This window comes from the organism of the source record quoted next (genome assembly GCF_019968955.1).
Source record: "MAG: Porospora cf. gigantea A chromosome Unknown PgA_NODE_139_length_34422_cov_336.179, whole genome shotgun sequence".
In the NCBI taxonomy this organism is placed as follows: domain Eukaryota; phylum Apicomplexa; class Conoidasida; order Eugregarinorida; family Porosporidae; genus Porospora; species Porospora cf. gigantea A.
This window is the reverse complement of record NW_027151400.1, coordinates 1-19,150: the sequence shown is the minus strand read 5'-3', so window position 1 is coordinate 19,150 and position 19,150 is coordinate 1. Positions and strand designations below refer to the sequence as shown.

The following is a 19,150-nucleotide window of genomic DNA, read 5'->3' as shown; positions in this document are numbered from 1 at the left end:
CAGAGATCTGGACCCAAGCACTTCATAACTGATCACTCAACACCCATGTTCTTACAAAGTTGCCTCAAACTGAAGTCTTCCTCCAACGATGCTAGGAGCTCTTCTACGATCTGCAACGCTACGTCTATAACTCATACAAGGCTACCGCACATTTCCTTAAGGCCAGCTTTCGAAACGCCTCAGGAGAGGATGCAAGCTCTCGCGTCCTCTGCACACCCTCCTCATGCGAGAGCAGCAGTCCATCCGTGAAGTGTCTCACTGAGTTCGCTTGACGAGATGATATCACGCTCAGCAGTGCTGACAGTGACAGTTTCATTTCACGTCACGCGCTTCTTCTACACGAGATTTCTGACTATTGACGTACACGCTTAACCAAGTCTTCCAGCTCCTCCACACAGGTGACGGCGGTCTGGAGGTCTGCCTTCATCTCCTTGAGCCTTGGTCTTTCGACTGTGTCCTCGAGCTCTATGAGCTCATCCAAGGGTGGCATCGCTCTAAACAAGAACCCTGTAGGCCTCCCGCCAAGAAACTTGATCTCCTCCGCAGTGTCGTGCTCAAACCCGAAAGCTAGCTTCGCCCTGTACCACATGACCGCTTCGATCCTTGCAACGCTGTTGTCCTCGTTGAGGATATCCATACAAAGCGAGTAACAGTTCATGGCTATACCGGTGAACACGTTAAAGAGGAGGATGACCAGAATGACAAAGGAGAGCACATGAATCACTACTGCCTTCTCAGCGGTCTTCTCTATCATCTGGAAAAACTGGAAGCAAGATGTGAGCGGATTACTACTGGGTGACTTACATTCCCTGTGGCATCCACTTCATCGCCCAGACCCAAGGAATAGAACAGCATAGTGTGGAACGCTCGACCCACGCTGTGGTATGGAGGAAAAGTCGCACCGAGCTGTGCACGGGCGAACATAGCAAACACCAATACAGCCAGGAAGTACACGAAACAGAAGAATGCCATTGGACTGGCGGAGAGCACCAGCGCCAGCACGATTCCCTGGACGCCCATGGACATGTGAGCGACTAGCATCACAGCGCGTGCTACAGCAAACACGGCGGCGAGGACATGGAGGACTGGCACGTTCGTGACACTCTCACCCACCAGGTGCGCCAGCATCTGCAGAGGTTTCTGGGTCCCGTACTTTTGGAAGATGTACTCGATGCCGCTCTGAGTGACGCCCTCTGAGAAGAACGTCTCAGGATGCGGCCGAAACAGCTTCAGAAGTCCTACGCTGAAACCGGCGATCATAAGCAACAGACTCAAGTTCTCGAGAAGCAAGGGAATCGGCTTCGTCTGACGGCGACCACGTACGTCCAAGAGGCCGAACACATGAGATTTGAAAGACCCTCGCCGGCTCTGTAAACGCACGAGATAGACTGGCGACACGCTGAGACTGGCCAAAACATCCCAGATTGGCCCCATGGCGAGCAGTGCGGCTAGCGCCAGCGCCAAAACCAGAGCCGTAGTGGGGTACCCACCCACGTTGACCTCCTTGTGGTCCAGGCTGACTTCCCACATCCCCAAGAAAGCGGCTTTTGAGGCGGCAGTTAACGTCACGCGACTCTGATGCATCGCATTGGACTCATCGACTCCTCGCATGTGGAACGTGACCGACAATTTGGTTGGGCGGCAGCGGAAGAGGAAGTCGTAGTGGTGGTTGCGCCCAGCCCTCGTGTCAATTGGCAAAGGCGACAACAGTCGCTCCACCTCTACAGGCGTTTCGCCGAGCAGGAGGTCTAACTTGGCTTCCAACTTATTGATGGGCCCGGTTTCGATGTCCGTGGTGTAAAAGGGGTCAAAAAGGGGATGCCTGATACTAATGCTGGCAGCTGCGTTTCGAACCCTTCCCTGTCCCACTCGGTACTCCGGACTGCCTCGCCTTAGCCGCATACGTGGGTGGTAGTTGTCCTCGTGGCACCACAGTGCCCTCTATCATCTCGTTTATCACCTCCGGATCGCACAGATGTGGCCAGTTTGGGTTCTCTTGGAAGCCTTCCCCTAAGATCTGGAGGTCGCACGAGGAACTCTCAAACCACCCATCACCACACAGCACGCTGAGATTCGTGCACATCTGAGCTAGGTGCTGGGCTGACATGGTGTCGCTGGCGGAGACGCTGATGGTGCCATTAGTGAAGTTCTCGATCTGAGACTGTAAGGCTAGGTCCCATTCTTGTCTCCCGACGTATGCCATCGGCGCCATCATCTCTTTCCTCGACACCAGAATCACGAGGAACACGTGCGCGATGGCAGCCAGGAGAAACCAGACTGACTTCGATGGGAGCACAGGCTCACTCATGATTTCTGTGTGCACTACAAAAAATGCGCTCCATGGTAAAATAAATTCAACCCTTCATGTGGGGTGGCTCGAAGAAATTAATCACAGCAGTGTTATACAGATGAGACGTTTTCTTCTTATTGCTGCTTGCGCCGGTGGACTCGTACTACCCGTTCAGGAACCCGTCATGGTGCGCTCACAACTTGATATTGCGGTCGCAGACGCCGTGGCAGATGCCTCCGAGAAGGTCGTTGTTAAGACGCGAGGAATCACCTTCCGGGGCTGACGGCTGTTCTGAAGTCCCAGCGTAAAAACAGATTAATTTAATGACCAAAAAACTCTACACGAATTATTGTTGAGCCTCTTTTTCTATATGCTTCACAAGGATGCTCTTCACGTAATGGGCCCGTGACAGATCAAGGAGAGGAACTGAACGTGGACGTTGTGGAGGTAACTTCGTGGATGAAGGACCGTCGTCAGTAGATGGGTCCCCGGTGGAAGATGCCCCGTCAAAAGCACTTGCGGCAAGCTGAGGCTCTGACAGCTTCGGCTTCCCGTTGACACTCATAATCTGTGAGGGAACGGAGCTTTCACACTCGTCAGAATGTCTGTCGTCTCCTCTAATGGAGCCTTCATCTGAATCGCACGCCTCGGCTTTAAAACTCTCAGGAACCCCCGCCGGCGTTAGCTCAATAGGACCCCACTTACCCCCGCAGCGACTTGAGGTTTCGTCTACCTCGAGTAGAAGCTCCTGTGAAATCGGATGATGAACCCGTGGCCGACCTTTAGAAGAACAATCCAGTGGACTGTTGGAACTCCTCCGATACATTCTCTCAACTTCTTTCTTCCATTTGGCCAAAATGTCCATAGAGTCGTCGCTGTCGCGGGGCCGCTCTGGATGCAAATCCACCTCCGACAACACCTCCGAGCTGATGTCAAGTGTGTCGAGGCTTGTAACGTTTCGGCCTGGAGAGTTCGTTGGAGAAGGCGAATCAGCAAGGGATTGAGCCCGAATCTGTCCAGGATGCCATGCTACTCCCTCTTGAAGAAAGCCTTCTGATTTAGGCCAGGGAGCTTGAGTTGAAATAGACTTCATCTGCACTGGTCTGATTTCCACAGACACCTGCCGTGATACAAAGAGCTGGCGAACTCTGCTTGGCAGCGGCTTCGCGGAGATCGAAGGTGAATTCGTTCGCTGGCCCCGGTCTTGTTTCCAGGTGAACGGAATCAATGGCTGCTGGGGCGGTAATCGGCGAGGTTCCCAAACCTCAGGCTTCACATCCGTGCGTAGCCATGTCCGTTCGGGTGGCGGTGCCGAAAATGTGATAGGACTTGACATCAAGGGGCTCGTCACCAAGAGGTTCGGGACTCGGGGGATAACAGGACTCACCATGCGTTGGGAGTGCCTAGAATCCGAGAATGATTGCACTCGATGATGCTCCGGCACCGATCCGAATCTGCGCGGGTCAGGACTAGTTGACACAACTCGTGCGGGTGACGGGTGATGTGCGTAATTTTGGGGGCTATACGAGTACGACGGACTCTGATCGTGCATTTGAGTGCCTCGGCGCTGCCCAAACCATTGCTGATGCACCGGCAGGGAGACACCGTCAGCCCGTCCGGCAATGCTGGATGTGGCCACGTGACGTCTCATGACAAATTACACTATTTTCGCCGTCTACTTCTCCACAGAGCATAGATAGCGAAGGCGCCGACGGCAGTTAGTCCATACATCCAGGTGCTCGACGTAGTCTTCTTCAAAACCAACTGGCCGCATGCTCCAGAGATGTCCTGACCCATCTCCTGGCGGACGAAAACTCGCACGTTACTCGCCTTCAGCACGTCAGTGAAGGCCTCGATGGCTTCTTGTGACGGAGAAGAGTAGCCGCGCTCACAGGCTACGGGAGTGAGCGTCGGGTTGTAGGGAATGACGTTCAGAATGACCCAGTCACGGCTCTTCAGGAGGTTCGCGAGCTGCGTGGCCGTCTCAGCTTGGTCATTGACGCCTGCTATTAGGCAATACTCTATCTGCACTCTTTGATACTTCTCGTTGCGTCTCGAGAGAGATTGCTGCTGGCGAATAAACTTCTCAGCGGTATCGATTAGCGTGGATACGGGATATGCAGCGGCAGACGGCACTATCTCCCGACGAAGTTCCTGGGTTGGTGCGTGTAGAGAAAGGGCCAACGATACGCCTGGTGCGTCTTCCACCAATTGCAACATCTTGGGGACCACTCCTACGGTTGAGACAGTTATCCTTCCACATGAGAGTCCGAACTTAGCGACCATGGATTTCACGGCACGTACCACCTCGTCGTAGTTGTCCAGCGGTTCGCCCATGCCCATGAACACAACGTTGCGGATGGGAGAAACGCCGTTGGCATGCCACAGCTGTTCCAGTATCTCCCCCTCAGTTAGGCTGCTTTTTAGGCCCAGAGTGCCTGTTGCGCAGAAGGAGCAGCCCATGCGACAGCCCACCTGGCTGGACACGCAAACGGTCGACCATCCAGAGTACCGCATGATAACCGTTTCCACGTCCAGTCCGTCAAAGAGTCGTACGATAAGCTTGGTGGTGGTGCCGTCTTTGGAGTCCTCACGAAAGGACACAGTGGATGTTATTTTAAAGCGGGAGAGGACTGCATGAGCCTTCCGAGGAAGGTTGGGGTACTTGGACGAGTCTTCTTCTCTTCGACGAATCACATTATGCCACACCGTCTGATGGTGAAGCTCTTTGACATCGGCCGCTTCGAGCGCCTTCTCGAGGGATCTAGAGTCTAGCAGCGAGAGGCCTCCTGCTTGGGCCATAGCCTCTCGTCGGAGAGCGGGGGTCTTCATCAAATCACTTATTCTCGCGATGGATGACCCAGTCGTCAAAGAGATTGACGTTTATCTTAACCGCGTAGAGAATGGCAGCATGTACTTGCTGCAATTCCCGCTGCGTCCAATTTACCGACCCTACGGAGATCAAGGTCAACTGTCAGAGATTGCATATCGACCGAACCAGAAACAGCTGAGGATGAAGTACAATCTGCACATGGACACTGCGGCCTTCGATTCGTCGCGGCGTCTGGACTTCGATGAGGCACCCACACATATCCTCGCCAGCCAAGAAGCAGTTTCTGGGGGTTTTAACCCCGTAACGGGCCAAGGTGGCTTTCTCGGCCCTGCCTTCGAGTCGCAAGCGAGTTACGCGCTGGGAGTCATGCGGGATGGCAAGCTGTATCTCACTCCGACCGACCACATACAGCAGTTCCGACCGGTGCTCGAAGAGCCCCAGAAGGTAGAGAAGGACAAGAAGAAGCAAGAGCAGCAGAAGGAGGAGGCCGAGACGGCCGAAGTGTCGCGTCGAGACCGTCTAAATCAGTGGGTGCTGAAACAGCAACAGGACGGAGAGCCATGGAAGCGACTCGACGCTCATTACGAAATGGACACACCCGAAGCGCATGAAGTGCTCGAAATGTTCACCAGTTTCCCTATTGAGGAGGTGGAGTATCCCGAGTTGAGCTCCGACAACGACCAGCCTGACGCGATAATGGACATGCTCACTGACCACAAGGAGTCCGACGATCGAGGACCCTACATCAAGATCGTGAGGAAACCGGGCTGCCCTGAAGTCCCACCCATTGATTTCGCGTCGGACCCTACGGCTTACCTTTCCGTTCTGTGTGAGTCGACGACTGCGCAGGCGCAGGTGTCGTCAGGGCCACTGTCCTTCTTCTCGCTCATGAAGCTTTCTTTGGACGATCAGATCAGAACAATCCTCAGTATTCGACAGGTGGAGTCCTTTGGAGGGCTTAAGGCACTCCTCACTACCAGTGTGGAGGATTCCAAACTCGTGGACGCCATTTCCAGGCAGGCCGACATGATGTTTGGCAACTTCGTTTTGCACTCCTCGCTGGCATTCCCTGGAGGAGAGCACGCCTCGGACTTTGCGTTGGCCAACGCGGCTTACCAGGCTGGATGCCGTGACCTGATGCTGGCTCTGCTCAGCAACGGGCAACCCATAGTGAGAGAGAAGCTCAAGTCGAACAAGATGTTTTCGGAACTGTCAATGGAGGGGGTAAATCTCATTCTCTCACAAATAGCCGTGTTCAGCGACAACGCTTGGCGTTTCAAGAAACCACACGACAAAGCCTTAGAAGAAAGATGGCCCAGTGTGGCTGCGGCATCAAGGGACAAGTTTAACTCTCAAGAAGGCGTGCAGCGCATGAGGGGCACTCTTGAAGCGGCCAAAAACGGGCTGAAGCTATGTTCTACACGCACTGCCGACTCTGCATCAGCAGGCACCGCCTCCAGAGTCGCTACTGCCACTGGAGCATTCAACATGGCGACAGGTCTGGAGAAACTGCGTAACTCCGTGGAGAAGGTACTCAAGGCCAATGGATGCTTAACTCTGGAAGAGGTCTGTCCATTGGTTTCTCGAGACCTGGGCACCGAGATGCAGGAGAAGGACATATCCCTCGTGGTGAACGCGGTCGCAGAGGAGATAACAGGTGGCCTCTGGGCCGTTCGGCGTCTCGGAGAGCCAGCGTTAGACACCTACAGAAAGATACTCATCTCTCTTTTCCGTGCCTCGCCCGACACGAAGTATAGTAAAAAGGAGTTGATCTCCATCTTCGTCAAGCACACCAAGAAGCCTTACAGCCTTCCGGATCACCAGCTCCGTCGGCTCCTCCGCGAGCTTGCGTACAACAAGGCTGGGTACTGGTCCTTCAAGGGCTCGAAGGAAAATTAGACCAGGAGGTCTTCGAACTCATTTGGCTGCACTCTGGTGGCTCTGTGTTGCATTTGTTCAGAGGAGATCAAGTCGAGCTCCCGTTCAATGCGCTTCGTAAGTTGCGTCGCTAATCCCTCACCGTATCTGTCGTCTCGTCGGCCTCCCTCTTCCGTCTTCCGTCGTCAGAGCCATCCGTTTCTGCTATTTCCTCCTCACTCTTGACATCATTACCATCACTGCTTGTTTCCTCGCTCTTGACTTCGGCATCAGATGTGTTCCGTTTCTGGCGCTTTCGACCGTGTCGTTCAGCCCTTCGAGCCTCTTTTTTTGCGGCCTTAAGCTTTCGCCTCTTAAGCGTTTTGTAGTGCAGCTTATACGCACACTTTGGGCATAGTCTAATTTTGACAAGCGCCTCCTTCAACAACCCGGTTTCCTTGTACTTAAAGTGCACCTCGTAGCTGCGCAGATGCTGACACTCCTCACAGTGGAGACTGCCACACCCGAACTGCCCCTTTCCACCTTGAACCTCGCGGGTAGTCCGCCATCTCAACCCAATGGAACCTTCCTTGTACCGAGTCAGGTCTGCAACTGCGTACTCCTTCAATAGTTGTTCGTAGTACTTCTTGGCTAAGCGTACATTCCCATCGTCCATGTTTTTCTCGTCATCCTCCAGAGAGCGTATGAACTGGAACGTTTCTCTGAAGACGTCATTGTCGGTTTTCTGAAGTCGCCATTCTCGCGGGGCTGGTAGCTGGCCGTTGTTGGCCTGAAACACCAGTTTCATGTGCCGTTGGAATGGTGTTAGTCGACTCCATTCCGTTTCGATGTGTTGGCTTCGCACCGCCTCCTGAAATGACATCTGATGCACAAAAAACGCTTTTTCAAAGGGAGATGTCGTCGATAGCCCGAAAACGGTTGGCCTCCGAAAGAGCTGTGGGTACCGCATCCTTGCCAAACGCAGGAATGGCGCAAGGACCACCCTCCAGGATTCAGCGCTAAGTACGCTAGGTGTTCGGATGGCAAGGGAACAGACCCGCTCAAATGGGTGTGCAAGATCCCAGGCAAGAAAGGTTCCCTGTGGGAAGGGGGAGAGTACGAAATGCACGTAGAGTTCTCAGAGGACTACCCTTCAAAGCCCCCAAAATGCAAGTTCACGACTGTTCTCTTCCACCCGAATATCTACCCTTCCGGCACTGTCTGTCTTTCTATTCTGAACGAGGATGAGGATTGGAAACCCTCCATCACCATCAGACAGATTCTGCTGGGAATTCAGGACCTGCTCGACAGTCCAAATCCACTTTCCCCGGCACAGGCAGAACCCTACCAGCTTTTTAAAAACCAACGGAAGGAATATGAGAAGCGCGTGCGAGAGCAAGCGAGAACGATGCGTCCTAAAGACTGAGTGCGTGCTTAATCTTGAATTAGACAATGCCACGTATGAGAGTCATCAGTAGCAGTGACGATTCCGAAGACGCCAACCCCAAGGCCAACCCTAAGAAAGTGCGCGCTAAGCCAAGCGACGGCGCTGCGGCGGTCAGCAGTCCTGTGGACGAGGGAGACAGGCCGACAAAATCGCAAGGCAAATCGAGGTCTGGCGTGGTTAAGAAGCCTAAGAAGGCCGAATCGGTATCTGGAGATGTCAGAAAGCCCAAAAAGGCCGCTGTTTCGCAGACGACCACGCTGGTGAGTTTATGGGGGGCCCAACCTGCCTCGCCTGCGAAACCCAAAACAAAAACCGCAAGCACTAATGCAGAGGTCTGCGCCGGCTTTTTTAAGTCAGCTAAACCCGCGAAGCCCATGAGGACGGAAGACGCTCATGATGCTCCTCCATCGCAGAACGCAGAAGTGACTAAGACTCCCACAACATTCCTCGCCAAGAAGGCGGATCTAAGCCCTGATACTGGAACGGTCGGGAAACAGACGCCCCATGCGACAGCGTCCCAGATGAAGACTGGATCGACTCCTGCAAAAGAACGGAAGCGCACAGCCCGGCCGATAGCAAACACCCCAAAGAGATTGAGGACAGTGGAACCTGGGTCCGGTTCAAGTAGGGCAGAGCCCCTCTTCGATAAGTCTAGTGAATCGCCTCCTTCATCTGGGAAACCTGCGAGGTGGGAATCCCCCTCGACAAAAGACAACAAGGTGCGTCGAAGCATCAAGAAAGAAAGTCCTAAGAACCTTCCGAAGTCCAAAGCCAAGGCGAAGGCCGGAAAACGGACAACGCGCCGATCACAGGATGAAGGATTGGAAGGGGCGGCTGTCGTGTTCTCTGGCGTTTTCACTGAGCCCAGAGGGGTCCTGGAGGATATCGCGAAGCAGGCTGGAATGGTGCTTAGGACGGGAGTCAGTGGCTTGACGGAGTTTTTGATCATTGGTCACGCGTTGCAAGAGGATGATCCCAAACCAGTTACTGAGGGGTCAAAATACCGAAAGGCTATGGAACTTGCTCCCAAAGGTGTCATTCAAATATTGACCGAGCCGGAATTCCGAACCAGACTAGGCGTCAAGGCCGTATCGTCCCCTGACGCTGCTCCCAAAGAATCGGCGCCAGTGGTGAGCAACGAAAGCAGCACCCTCTGGTCCGAAAAATACCGCCCCAACAAGCGGCAGGAACTCGTCGGAAACGATCACGTCGTGAAGAAATTGTACGAGTGGCTTCGTGACTGGCGGACTGTCGTGCTAGAAGGCCACAAGAAGCCAGCGCCGCCTCCCAAATACATGCCCGGGCAAGCATGGCCAGAGCCTGAAAGGGTGAACTCGCCTGCTGCGCTGCTATCCGGGCCGCCGGGTGTGGGAAAAACAACCGCTGCTCGTGTCGTGGCTGAGGAGCTGGGGTATGTAGTACGTGAGTTCAACGCCTCCGACGCTAGGGGCAAGCAAGTCATTGAGTACCTCAGTCAAATGACGAAGAGTGGAGGGAACCTGGATCGGTGGAGCACCTCCAACAAGGAGGTGGGGTTTCAAGGAGTTTGCGTCGTTTTTGACGAGGTGGACGGCCTCTCCGCTGGAGACCGTGGAGGCGGACAAGCAATGGGGAAACTTATCGACGTCACCAAGTGTCCAGTTATTTGTATTTGCAATGATCGCATGTCTCAGAAGGTGCGTTCTTTGGCCTCCAAGTGCTACGATTTGCGGTTTTCCCGGCCTACGTTCCAGCAGATGATGTGTCGACTCAGCGGCATCGCCATGAACGAGCAGCTCTCCGTTACGCAGGCAACTCTGGATTCTTTAGCGAACAACGCTGGTTTCGACATCAGACAAGTCCTGAACGCTATGCAATTCATGCAGAAGGAGGGGGGTCGTGGCAGCTCCAGCAAGGACTCAGGCCTTATGGTGACTCCCTTCGACGCCGTGAAAACGCTTCTCACCGAGTCTGCTGCGTCGAAGCTCTCTCTGAACCAGAAGACGGACCTGTTCTTTACGGATTACGACCAGGTAGGCCTCATCATGCAAGACAGCTACCTACGAGCGATGCCCAGCACCCGCAGCGCGGACCAGAACCTGAAACGCTCGTCGTGGGCTGCTGACTGCTTCTCCTATGGTGATCTGCTGAACACCAAAGTGTACTCCAGCCAACGGTGGGACCTCATGCCCAGCGTCGTGACTTTCAGTGGGCTCTCGGTGGCTTCCGCGGTGAGGTAGCGGAATGCCTCTAACCCAGACATCTGGGTTCCTCTCTCGTGCGCAATTCCCTGCATGGCTGGGAAGGAACAGCACACGCACCAAACACAAGAGGTACCTCTCCGAGTTGTCCCTGGCCCTCGCGCCCAATTTACGCTTGAGTCCCACACAACTCCGAAAAGGTCGCGCCTTGGATTTGATTTACAGAAAATGCGTTGCAGCTCTTGGATCAGACGCTGGATCTGCCGCTGAATCAGCTTCTCGTGGGCACAACACCCTTGCAGACTTCGGACTTACGCGTGACCTTCTAGTGGACAACCTGCAGTCACTCCGCCTGAAAGGAGAGACCAACGAGTTTGACAAAGTACCCGCTGGGGTAAAAAGTGCTCTGACACGGCTTGCAACGAAAGCGAATCCTGTAAAGGGTAGGAGCCGCAAAGTAGTCGGCAGCGACGACTCCGGAGAAGATATCGATATGGCGCAGCTGTTGAAGAAGCCTCGATCAGTGGCGAAAGCGAAGGCGAAGGCCCGCGCCAGAGCCAAGACTAAAGCGAAGTGATGAGGAATCAAACCCTGGCTGATTTTTGCCGGCGGCCCCCTTAATTGTGCCAATTTCTCAATTCTGCTAAGCATGGGTGTTGTCGACCAACTCAAGAACCTCACAAAGGAGCTCGAGGGCCCTACAGCTCTGAGAGTAGTCTCCGCAGGCTGCGGGATAAGCCTTATGGTGTGCTCAGTGATGAGCTTGTTCCCAATCACGGATGCTATTCTTGACTTTAATACGTTGTTCCTCAAGGTCCATGCTGGGTGAGCCTCGACACTGAACGTAACTCAGTCTCTGCGGATTCGTAATCCTCTGCGTTGAAATGAAGGATCTCCAGAAACTCTCGAAGTTCCACAACATGTTCATAAAATGGTTCCCCTTCCTCACCGTCCTATGGGGCAAAGGAGGTCTCATGATCTTCGCCGGCAGTTTGGGAGCTGCGTTCTTCAGCAAGCTGGTTATGTTCGTTCCTTGCATGGTCACCATCGCGATCGGGGTCATCAACATGCTCATGTATTTCGGAAAGATGGAGCAGTATGACAAGGCCTACGACAAGTCAATGAAGATGGCGACTCAAATGTACACGGAGTATGCACCTGTGGCCCAGCGCCACGACGACGCAGCCCAACGAGGCTACGACTTCTCTGCCCCTCACCAGCACCACTCGAAGCCTCACTCCAAGCCTCAGCCTCACTCCCAGCCTCAGTACCAGTCGAAGTTCTCGGACACCAGTGGCTCCTATTGATCACTTGAGGCCAAATATGTTTGTTAGCCGGTTCACATAAGTCTTTTTCTTCTTGCTGCGTGCATCGCGAATACTGCGCCAGTCTTCCACAACCTGAGGCTTCAGAAAGCGGAGCTCTTTATCGTAGCGAGTGAGTACGTGCTCGTAAGCCTTCACTCTGTACTCCAACTCTGCAGCCCTCTCCTTCTCGGCGTAGAGTTCCTCCTTCGTCAGTTCCATGTCTGACGTAAGCTGCGCGTTGACCAGAATGGACTCGTCCAGGGTCGCTCTTAAGGCCGACTCCACAATTTGGCCGGTTTTGCTTAGTCCTCCCTCGTAGTCGCGACAAATCCGTCCCAGCTCCTTCAACTCGTCCTCCAACGAGACAATCTCCCATCTTAGGTTCACGTTCTCGTCCAAGACCGCATCTACATGGCCAAGGGCCGCGATCACAGCGAACTCCAGGTCTCCCAGGCGGCCCTCTTGCTTCACTCTCTCCAGATACTCCGTCCAGCCACCATCGCTGCTTTCGCACACAGGAGAGTCAAGTCGAGAACCGTCAATCCGTTGAGCCAATCTGGCCACGCGGCTAGCAGTCACGGGTGTGTCCCGAAGACTGTTCAAGCTGAGGAGTGAACTTTTGAGCAGGAGATCATCGGCGCTCGACATATTTTATGATAAGACTCGGTGACTCATCTCACGTGTGTGTTGGACAAAAGGTTACACCGTTGCTCACATCTTGAGTGCACACATGCCAAGCAAGCAGAAGCGCAAGTCGAAGCACTTCGAAAAGGCGTTTAGCGACATTGTTATCGACGCGCCAGCCGAGACGGAGTCGGCCAGTCCTGCTTTCAGTTTGGACGAGATCCCGATGATTGAGAGTCGCGAGAGCATACCGCGCTACCAAGGGACGTCGGTGCGCGTTGATGACGGTATAGGTCTCACACGCGAGTGCCCTCTCACCATGTCTACCCAGCGCGCTAACTACGACACGAGAATTGAATGGATGGGGCCGGAAAACGATCAAGTCAATATCGACCCTATCCTGGGCTTCCTAGAAAGACACCGAGGAGGGGGTAGTTCTCGCAGCTTCCAGGAGGTGTTTGGGACATGCAAGCCTCGCAAGCCGTTGAGGAAAATCTCCTGAACCCCACGATGACAATTACCTAGTCAATTTTACGTATTTTGCTGGCACAATGAGTAGCGACACCTCTTCCGTTGGGCCCGCTGCGAATCCGAAAGGGACGCCCGAACATGTCGGCGGCGTTGTGACTTCCTCCAGGCTGAGCAGCGCGTCGGGTCTAGGGCCAGCCCCGTATTTTTCCCCGCAAACAAGCCCAATGCTCCCCTCATTTACGACAGGCTCTCCTTGCATGGCTCCGTCCACATACGGAGCAAATGCGTCTCGACTCCACTCGGTGAGCCAGTCGGTATACGCTGGCACAGTTAATGGAATGGCTGGGAACGGGACCATGAGCGTCACGGGTTACTCACAGGCTATTAACCAGGGACAGATGGCCTCTCAGATGGGCCAGATGACCAGCACCGCTCATACCGCCATTAAGCAGGACAGGATCATCAGCGAGCGGTACGTTGAGCACGAAGTACGCGTGCCCAAGAAAGTATATGTCGAGGAGGTGGTCGAGAAGGTCATCGTGGTGCCTGAGAAGGTAGTCCATGAGCAGATGACTGAAGATACGGTGAAGATCCGCGAGAAAATCATTGAGATCGCCAGGCCTGTCTACCAGGAGAAAATCGTTGAGGTGCCAGAATACGAGTACGTGGATAAATATATAGAAGTTCCGGAGAAGATCATTCAAGAAAAGATCCGTGAAGTCCCTGTCATCGACTTTCAGGAAAGAATTATTGAGGTTCCGAGGATCGTGTGGCAGGAGAGAGTGGTCGAGGTACCCGAATATGAGTACGTGGAAGTCCCAGTCGAGAAAATTGTCGAGGTACCAGAGATTCGCGAGGAGTACCAGGTCCGCCATGTTACAGTGCCCCAGTACGTCGACAAGCCAGTGCCCGAGTACACCCAGGTGGAGGAGATAACCGAGATTGTAAGGAGTTCCCCAGTGCCAGTGCTGGTGGAGACTGTTCTGGAGTTCAACGTGCCCAAGATCCGCCCTCTTTACCGGCGGGTGGATATGCCTCTGTATGTACCGCGGTTCATTGAGATTGCGGTGCCGGTGGACCTCGTCAAGGACGACACAATTCTGCTGCGAGCTCAGACTTATTGCGAACGCCTTCGCCTGTTCGTCGAGTCGGCCGAAGGCGGGTCTCTCACCGACCTCGAGTCTATCGCCTTCCATTTAAAGCAACTCGAATGGCAACGAATCATCGAAACAAACGAAGTCACGCAAGCAACGGTGAATTGCTGGGAAAGGCAGACTTTCGTCGTTGACGACACAACTATTTCCACGTTGGAGAAACGGATCGCGGAATGTGAGGTATCCCGCACTGAGGCCAACACGCGCATTATGGAGGCTTGGGTGAAGCTCCAAGAAGAAAGACGTCTCCTTGAAGAAGCCCAGGTGAAGTCTGAGTCCAATGAAGGTTCAACCTCAAGTAGCACTGACGAGCAACATGAAACCACAATCCCCAGTCCGATCCCCGCTCGACGCACCGAGTCCACGGATGCCACGGACGCCATCAACGCCATCACTGAGGAGGAGTCTCCAAAGATGCCCCCGACGCCTGCGGAGCCATCCGAGGCTCCCAACGCAACCCCAGAAACCAAGAAGAAGCAGTCCAAGGAGGAGAAGGCCCTTCGCAAGCAGAAGCGCGAAACGAAGCGCCTGATTAAGGAGCAACGCGAAGCGCGCCGACTGGAAGCCCAACAGAAGGAGGACGCCGTAGGAACGCCAGAACGCCAAGTTTGATGGGAACTGTTTCCTGTGTTTTAAACCGCAGACATTTGATGCGTTCACACTGCGGTATGACCCCTTGTCACATTTGGAGATGTTTCCTATGTTCTAAACCACAGACATTTGATGTGTTCTGAGGCCGCATTTGCGAGAAGTCGTCTTCCAACCCAGAGATGCCGGCCTGGAGCAGGAAATCTGTCACGTATGGGTGCTTTGCTGTCGCGGCCGTCGTTGGAAGAGAACTTAAGAACCAATAAAGCGGAAGTCCTGAGAAGCATTCGGGAGCTGGACCGCGAACGGAGCCGTCTGGAGTCAGAGGAGAAGCGTGTGCTTGGAGACATCAAAGCACACGTCAAACGAGGAGAAATGGCTAGTGCACAGATGCTTGTCAAGGACTACGTACGAGTAAGGCAGCACAAGGTGAAGTTCCTAGAAATGCGCAGCCAACTGCAGGCTGTGAATCTACGGCTGCAAGCAATCAGGTCTACACGGGCGATGTCTGAATCCATCAGAGGGGTTACGGATGTAATGACCAAGTTGAACTCAGCAGTGGAAGTGCCAATGATGCAGCAAATCATGCGGACTTTTATGAAGGAGAACGTAAAGCTGGGGCTGACGGAGGAAATGCTGTCAGGTGCAATGGACGACCTCGCAGAGGAGGTAGACGACGAGGACGTCATTGCCGCGGCGCTAGCAGAGGTCGGTCTCGAGTTCGACGCTGACCTGTGTAAAGCTCCCGAGGCTCCTAACGGTCGAACTGCCATTCTGGAGGACATATCAGAGCGGCTTCGCAAGCTCAATATGTAGAATCATCACTCAACAGCGACAGAATCGACTTGACTTCTCTTGCAAGGAACTTCTCAAGCCCTAGCGGCACACCGGCGCCTTTCGGTAGCGTTGAGCGGATAGCCAGCAGTAACCCCGGTTCCAGGGCGCCGATATCCACAGCGACCCGCGCCTGGGCGGCGGCGCTGAGACCAGTCAAGTTCTGCAGCTGTTCTTTGAAGAAAGCTAGCAGTTCTTGAACAAGCCGGTCAGCGGTAAAGTAGAAGACGGCCACACTAAGAGATTCTTGGACTTGTTTCAAGAAAACCGCAGCAACCTGGCAAAGCCTTCCAATGTAGGCCGATGCAGCGACCGATTCCTCAACTAGATTCCAATCCGTCATCAAGAAAGTGCTTTTCGGGCCCGAAAAAGCCTCCTCCGCCTCGGCTAGCAAAAGTTCAACACCGGCCGCCTTTACCCTCCAGAAGAGGTGTTTTTCCTCGTCAAACGTAACCCCGTCTGTGTATTTAAGGCTGGCTCTTTCCAAATCGTCAAGGGTCAGCTCCACGAACTCGCAGGTGTTCAGCACGGCTGTTGCGATGCGCCACGAAGGCTGCAGTCGGGATTTGAGGGTCTCGGCGTAGCGTGAAAGTAGGCGTCGGTATACTCCGAACGCGTCCAGGAGACGAGTGCGGCTGAGCACCTCCCCAAGTTTAGTCAGACTGACGTTGATACTATGGAAGAGGGTGATTGCGCTGCTGTAGCATGAGGTCGGTAGTGGATCGTCCTGGCCGGGAGGTTGGTCTTGCACGGTGTCAGCGCCCGGCTCCACCGCGGCTTTCAACTCGGCAGTTAAAAGATGCTCTTCTTGCTTGATGATTGATCCAACCGAGGCGTCGAAGCATTCAAGCAGTATCCCTGAAAACACCGGAGCCAACTCCACCTCGGTTGTGCATGTACACCCGTCGAGCATACTCCGATGTGGTAACCCCTCCCCACTAACTGGTATTTCCTGTCGTACCGGTTCGGACTGGTAGGTCCTCACAAGGCCTGCTTCGAAGTCACTGACCTGCTTGATGATGCGAATGAGCACATTTGGTGGTACTGACGCTCGTCCCAGTGCTTCTACTACGTGTTGTCGGGTCACATGGCAAAAGTGCTCCACGAAGTGAGCCTCGACGTTCCACGAAGCGGGGAACACCTGACCCTCAAAGTTTCCCCGGTACTCGTTGATGGCGCGTCGAATCCATGCAAATCGCCTGTCGATGCATTCTAAACTGCTGAACTCAGCAGGATGCTGAAATATACGCTTGTAAGACTCCAGAATTTGCAGTGAGAAATGCGTAACGATCTCCCCGCGCATTTTGCCGCTGAGGGCGTCGACGCACAAGCACGCATCATGGAGGTTGCACACCAACTCCTGGTCTGGGTCGAATATCGTATCAAAGTCCTCCAGAAGCTGTTGAGAGAAATCTTTTACCATGGTGTCCATGATTCCCGCCGTATCAACATGCGGAACATCCCGGAGATCCGCCGAGAGCGACTGGCAGGCGAGCAGCAGATTGCGACACCGCGCATACTCCTTTCGCGGCGCTGCCTCGCGAAGCTGATCTTGCGCGGAAATGAACATCGCCAGCTTCTTTAGTGTGACCAGCGTGAGTGTCAGGTTATGCTTGGCCCAGTGCAATCTTCGGACATCTTCGCAGGCATCCTTCACGGCAGCGACGGTTTCCGAGGTCTGCGTCTTCATCTGCTGCATTTGCTGCTGCAGGTTCTTCAGACACTGCTGCACGGACTCGAGGTGTTCGTGAGCATTGAGGTGACGACGAGACTGCCGCCTGACTGTCTGCACTATTTTCTCGTCCAGCTGTTCGATGTCCGCCTTCAGAGCTGTGATTGCCGGTCGCACCTCCATTAGACTCTCATGGTCGGGGAATACCTTGTTGATGTAGGCCACGGCATCAAAGTCGGGATCGTCAAGCGGATGGTGGATCGAGGTCAACGAGAGCGGCTCCTTTATATCAGAGCTCATGTTCACCAAGGCCAACTCAACGTCAGCTGCGTGGTCGCAGAGGGGCATTATGTGATGATTTTACGCTCAGTCACGGTGAGCGAGTCGTGCAGAAATCGGTAAATCTCCCTGTTGTCTCCCTCACAACACTGGCCAACTGAGCAAGACGCCGAAACGGCTCAAAAGCTCGCAACAGGAGTTGTGTGGGCGTTTTTCGTTCTTCTTAATTTTGTTATATGAACGCGCATCTTCTTTTCGCTCGGTGACGTCACCAGGAACGCGGCTCTTTGGCGAGTTTTCGGGTCAAATCTTCCTGGATTTCGGCCATGCGTTCGGGAGAAAGCGGAGGGGGCATTTTCATTTTATTTTTCATGAGGGGGAATCCCTTTCCGGCAAAGGCACCAAAGAAACACGACATCGTCGTCGGTTGCGGCACCGAGTGGTAGGAGGTGGCCCCAATGGCGTTACGGGGCAACGGGGGCGGCGACTCCCTGTTGCACCTCTTAATTTCGGCCGCTTCTACCTGCATATCACGGACGGCTCTGCAAAATGCAGTGTCAGAAGAGGAGCAGCACCCTCCATAACGGAACTGGGTTCCAGCTAGTTCTCCTGTCTTCACAGTGTAGAAAACGGGATTCGGATTGATCGGCATGATCAGAAATAGTTTATGGTGTATCATTCGCATAAGATTCGCTTGTGTTATCAGCCATGAACGTGAACCAAGCGATGCCCTACGCTGACTGGACTGGTCTTGACTGCCTAGTTGCCTACCTTAACGCAATTTCTTAACTGACGTGATATCAGAGGGATGATTGCTTCCTTGTACCAACCATTGGGACTCAAATCTCTACACTCCCAAACAGAGCCAACCGTCTTGCATTTTGAACGACACATATATGGTAAGCACATGTAATCGGTCACACTGATGAATGACTTGGCGAATTGCTGTCGAAGGCACACCATAAACTATATTTGATCATAACAATGTCAAAGATTAGAAGTTCTGACGCCAACGTCCATGCGAACGGTGTTTATCGTGCCGCGAAGACAGGGCCATACGTAGGAACCCAGTTCCGTTGTGGAGGGTGCTGCGCCCCTCCTGACACTGGTTTCTACAGAGCCATCCGTAATATTCAGAATGAATCAGCCGAAATTGAGAGGCGCAACCGGGAGTCGCCGCCCCCGTTGCCCTGTAACGTCATTGTAGCCACCTCCTACCACTCGGTGCCGCAGCCGCAGCCGACGATGATGTCTCGTTTCTTTGGGGCCTTCGCTGCTGCAAGATCCGCCATCATGAGAAAGTAACTGGCAATGCCCCCTCCGCTGTCTCCCGACCGCATGGCCGACATCCCTTAGGATTTGGGTTCGCGTTGCTGGAGACGTCAAACTAGGAGATGATGCGTGAAAAATACACGCGGTGATTCAATTATCGAATGAAAAATAAAAAGAACGAAAAACACATACCTAAGCAGAATCTGCAAAACAGCCCTTTCGACTATTTCTAGCTGACTTAGGCGTCACGCAATATAGATGCAACCGATCACTTGTACTCTCCACAATCTCCCTCACGAGATGCAGCCAGCAACAAATGTAACCAGTCTGGTGAGTGAGAAC

At 53.8% G+C, this 19,150-nt stretch overlaps 13 protein-coding genes across 18 annotated transcripts; 7 read left to right on the top strand and 6 right to left on the bottom strand.

Moving 5' to 3' along the window:
* Positions 1-352: 352 nt before the first annotated feature.
* KVP18_003896 (uncharacterized protein) lies at positions 353-2,308 on the bottom strand (the record flags this gene model as incomplete). Of its 2 annotated transcripts, XM_067956024.1 has the most annotated exons (3): positions 353-763; positions 805-1,841; positions 1,870-2,308. In XM_067956024.1, the coding sequence occupies 3 exons, from the start codon at positions 2,306-2,308 to the stop codon at positions 353-355; spliced, it is 1,887 nt and encodes a 628-aa protein (XP_067812861.1). The 2 variants fall into 2 exon arrangements, with proteins under 2 accessions (XP_067812861.1, XP_067812860.1); XM_067956023.1 differs by having other exon boundaries at positions 353-754; positions 805-1,902.
* Positions 2,309-3,952: 1,644 nt separating this feature from the next.
* Positions 3,953-5,122, bottom strand: KVP18_003895 (uncharacterized protein; the record flags this gene model as incomplete). Its single annotated transcript, XM_067956022.1, has 1 exon — positions 3,953-5,122. One exon carries the CDS (start codon positions 5,120-5,122, stop codon positions 3,953-3,955), a length of 1,170 nt encoding a protein of 389 aa, XP_067812859.1.
* A 19-nt stretch (positions 5,123-5,141) lies between these two features.
* KVP18_003901 (uncharacterized protein) lies at positions 5,142-7,022 on the top strand (the record flags this gene model as incomplete). Of its 2 annotated transcripts, none has more annotated exons than XM_067956032.1 (1): positions 5,142-7,022. In XM_067956032.1, the coding sequence occupies one exon, from the start codon at positions 5,142-5,144 to the stop codon at positions 7,020-7,022; it is 1,881 nt and encodes a 626-aa protein (XP_067812869.1). The 2 variants fall into 2 exon arrangements, with proteins under 2 accessions (XP_067812869.1, XP_067812868.1); XM_067956031.1 differs by having other exon boundaries at positions 5,202-7,022.
* Positions 7,023-7,131: 109 nt separating this feature from the next.
* KVP18_003890 (uncharacterized protein) lies at positions 7,132-7,863 on the bottom strand (the record flags this gene model as incomplete). Its single annotated transcript, XM_067956010.1, has 1 exon — positions 7,132-7,863. The coding sequence occupies one exon, from the start codon at positions 7,861-7,863 to the stop codon at positions 7,132-7,134; it is 732 nt and encodes a 243-aa protein (XP_067812848.1).
* A 240-nt stretch (positions 7,864-8,103) lies between these two features.
* On the top strand, positions 8,104-8,406 carry KVP18_003900 (uncharacterized protein; the record flags this gene model as incomplete). The annotated part of the gene is made up of 1 exon (XM_067956030.1): positions 8,104-8,406. One exon carries the CDS (start codon positions 8,104-8,106, stop codon positions 8,404-8,406), a length of 303 nt encoding a protein of 100 aa, XP_067812867.1.
* A 26-nt stretch (positions 8,407-8,432) lies between these two features.
* Positions 8,433-11,184, top strand: KVP18_003899 (uncharacterized protein; the record flags this gene model as incomplete). Of its 3 annotated transcripts, XM_067956029.1 has the most annotated exons (2): positions 8,433-10,637; positions 10,666-11,184. In XM_067956029.1, 2 exons carry the CDS (start codon positions 8,433-8,435, stop codon positions 11,182-11,184), a joined length of 2,724 nt encoding a protein of 907 aa, XP_067812866.1. The 3 variants fall into 3 exon arrangements, with proteins under 3 accessions (XP_067812866.1, XP_067812864.1, XP_067812865.1); XM_067956027.1 differs by lacking the exon at positions 10,666-11,184 and having other exon boundaries at positions 8,433-10,646; XM_067956028.1 differs by lacking the exon at positions 8,433-10,637 and having other exon boundaries at positions 10,651-11,184.
* Positions 11,185-11,256: 72 nt separating this feature from the next.
* On the top strand, positions 11,257-11,436 carry KVP18_003892 (uncharacterized protein; the record flags this gene model as incomplete). Its single annotated transcript, XM_067956014.1, has 1 exon — positions 11,257-11,436. One exon carries the CDS (start codon positions 11,257-11,259, stop codon positions 11,434-11,436), a length of 180 nt encoding a protein of 59 aa, XP_067812852.1.
* A 55-nt stretch (positions 11,437-11,491) lies between these two features.
* KVP18_003897 (uncharacterized protein) lies at positions 11,492-11,914 on the top strand (the record flags this gene model as incomplete). The annotated part of the gene is made up of 1 exon (XM_067956025.1): positions 11,492-11,914. One exon carries the CDS (start codon positions 11,492-11,494, stop codon positions 11,912-11,914), a length of 423 nt encoding a protein of 140 aa, XP_067812862.1.
* On the bottom strand, positions 11,915-12,562 carry KVP18_003902 (uncharacterized protein; the record flags this gene model as incomplete). Its single annotated transcript, XM_067956033.1, has 1 exon — positions 11,915-12,562. One exon carries the CDS (start codon positions 12,560-12,562, stop codon positions 11,915-11,917), a length of 648 nt encoding a protein of 215 aa, XP_067812870.1.
* An 82-nt stretch (positions 12,563-12,644) lies between these two features.
* Positions 12,645-13,040, top strand: KVP18_003904 (uncharacterized protein; the record flags this gene model as incomplete). The annotated part of the gene is made up of 1 exon (XM_067956035.1): positions 12,645-13,040. The coding sequence occupies one exon, from the start codon at positions 12,645-12,647 to the stop codon at positions 13,038-13,040; it is 396 nt and encodes a 131-aa protein (XP_067812872.1).
* Positions 13,041-13,266: 226 nt separating this feature from the next.
* On the top strand, positions 13,267-14,775 carry KVP18_003906 (uncharacterized protein; the record flags this gene model as incomplete). 2 transcript variants are annotated; one of them, XM_067956037.1, is made up of 1 exon in its annotated part: positions 13,267-14,775. In XM_067956037.1, the coding sequence occupies one exon, from the start codon at positions 13,267-13,269 to the stop codon at positions 14,773-14,775; it is 1,509 nt and encodes a 502-aa protein (XP_067812874.1). The 2 variants fall into 2 exon arrangements, with proteins under 2 accessions (XP_067812874.1, XP_067812875.1); XM_067956038.1 differs by having other exon boundaries at positions 13,348-14,775.
* Positions 14,776-15,556: 781 nt separating this feature from the next.
* On the bottom strand, positions 15,557-17,605 carry KVP18_003898 (uncharacterized protein; the record flags this gene model as incomplete). Its single annotated transcript, XM_067956026.1, has 1 exon — positions 15,557-17,605. One exon carries the CDS (start codon positions 17,603-17,605, stop codon positions 15,557-15,559), a length of 2,049 nt encoding a protein of 682 aa, XP_067812863.1.
* A 199-nt stretch (positions 17,606-17,804) lies between these two features.
* On the bottom strand, positions 17,805-18,188 carry KVP18_003903 (uncharacterized protein; the record flags this gene model as incomplete). Its single annotated transcript, XM_067956034.1, has 1 exon — positions 17,805-18,188. One exon carries the CDS (start codon positions 18,186-18,188, stop codon positions 17,805-17,807), a length of 384 nt encoding a protein of 127 aa, XP_067812871.1.
* Between the last annotated feature and the right edge of the window lie 962 nt (positions 18,189-19,150).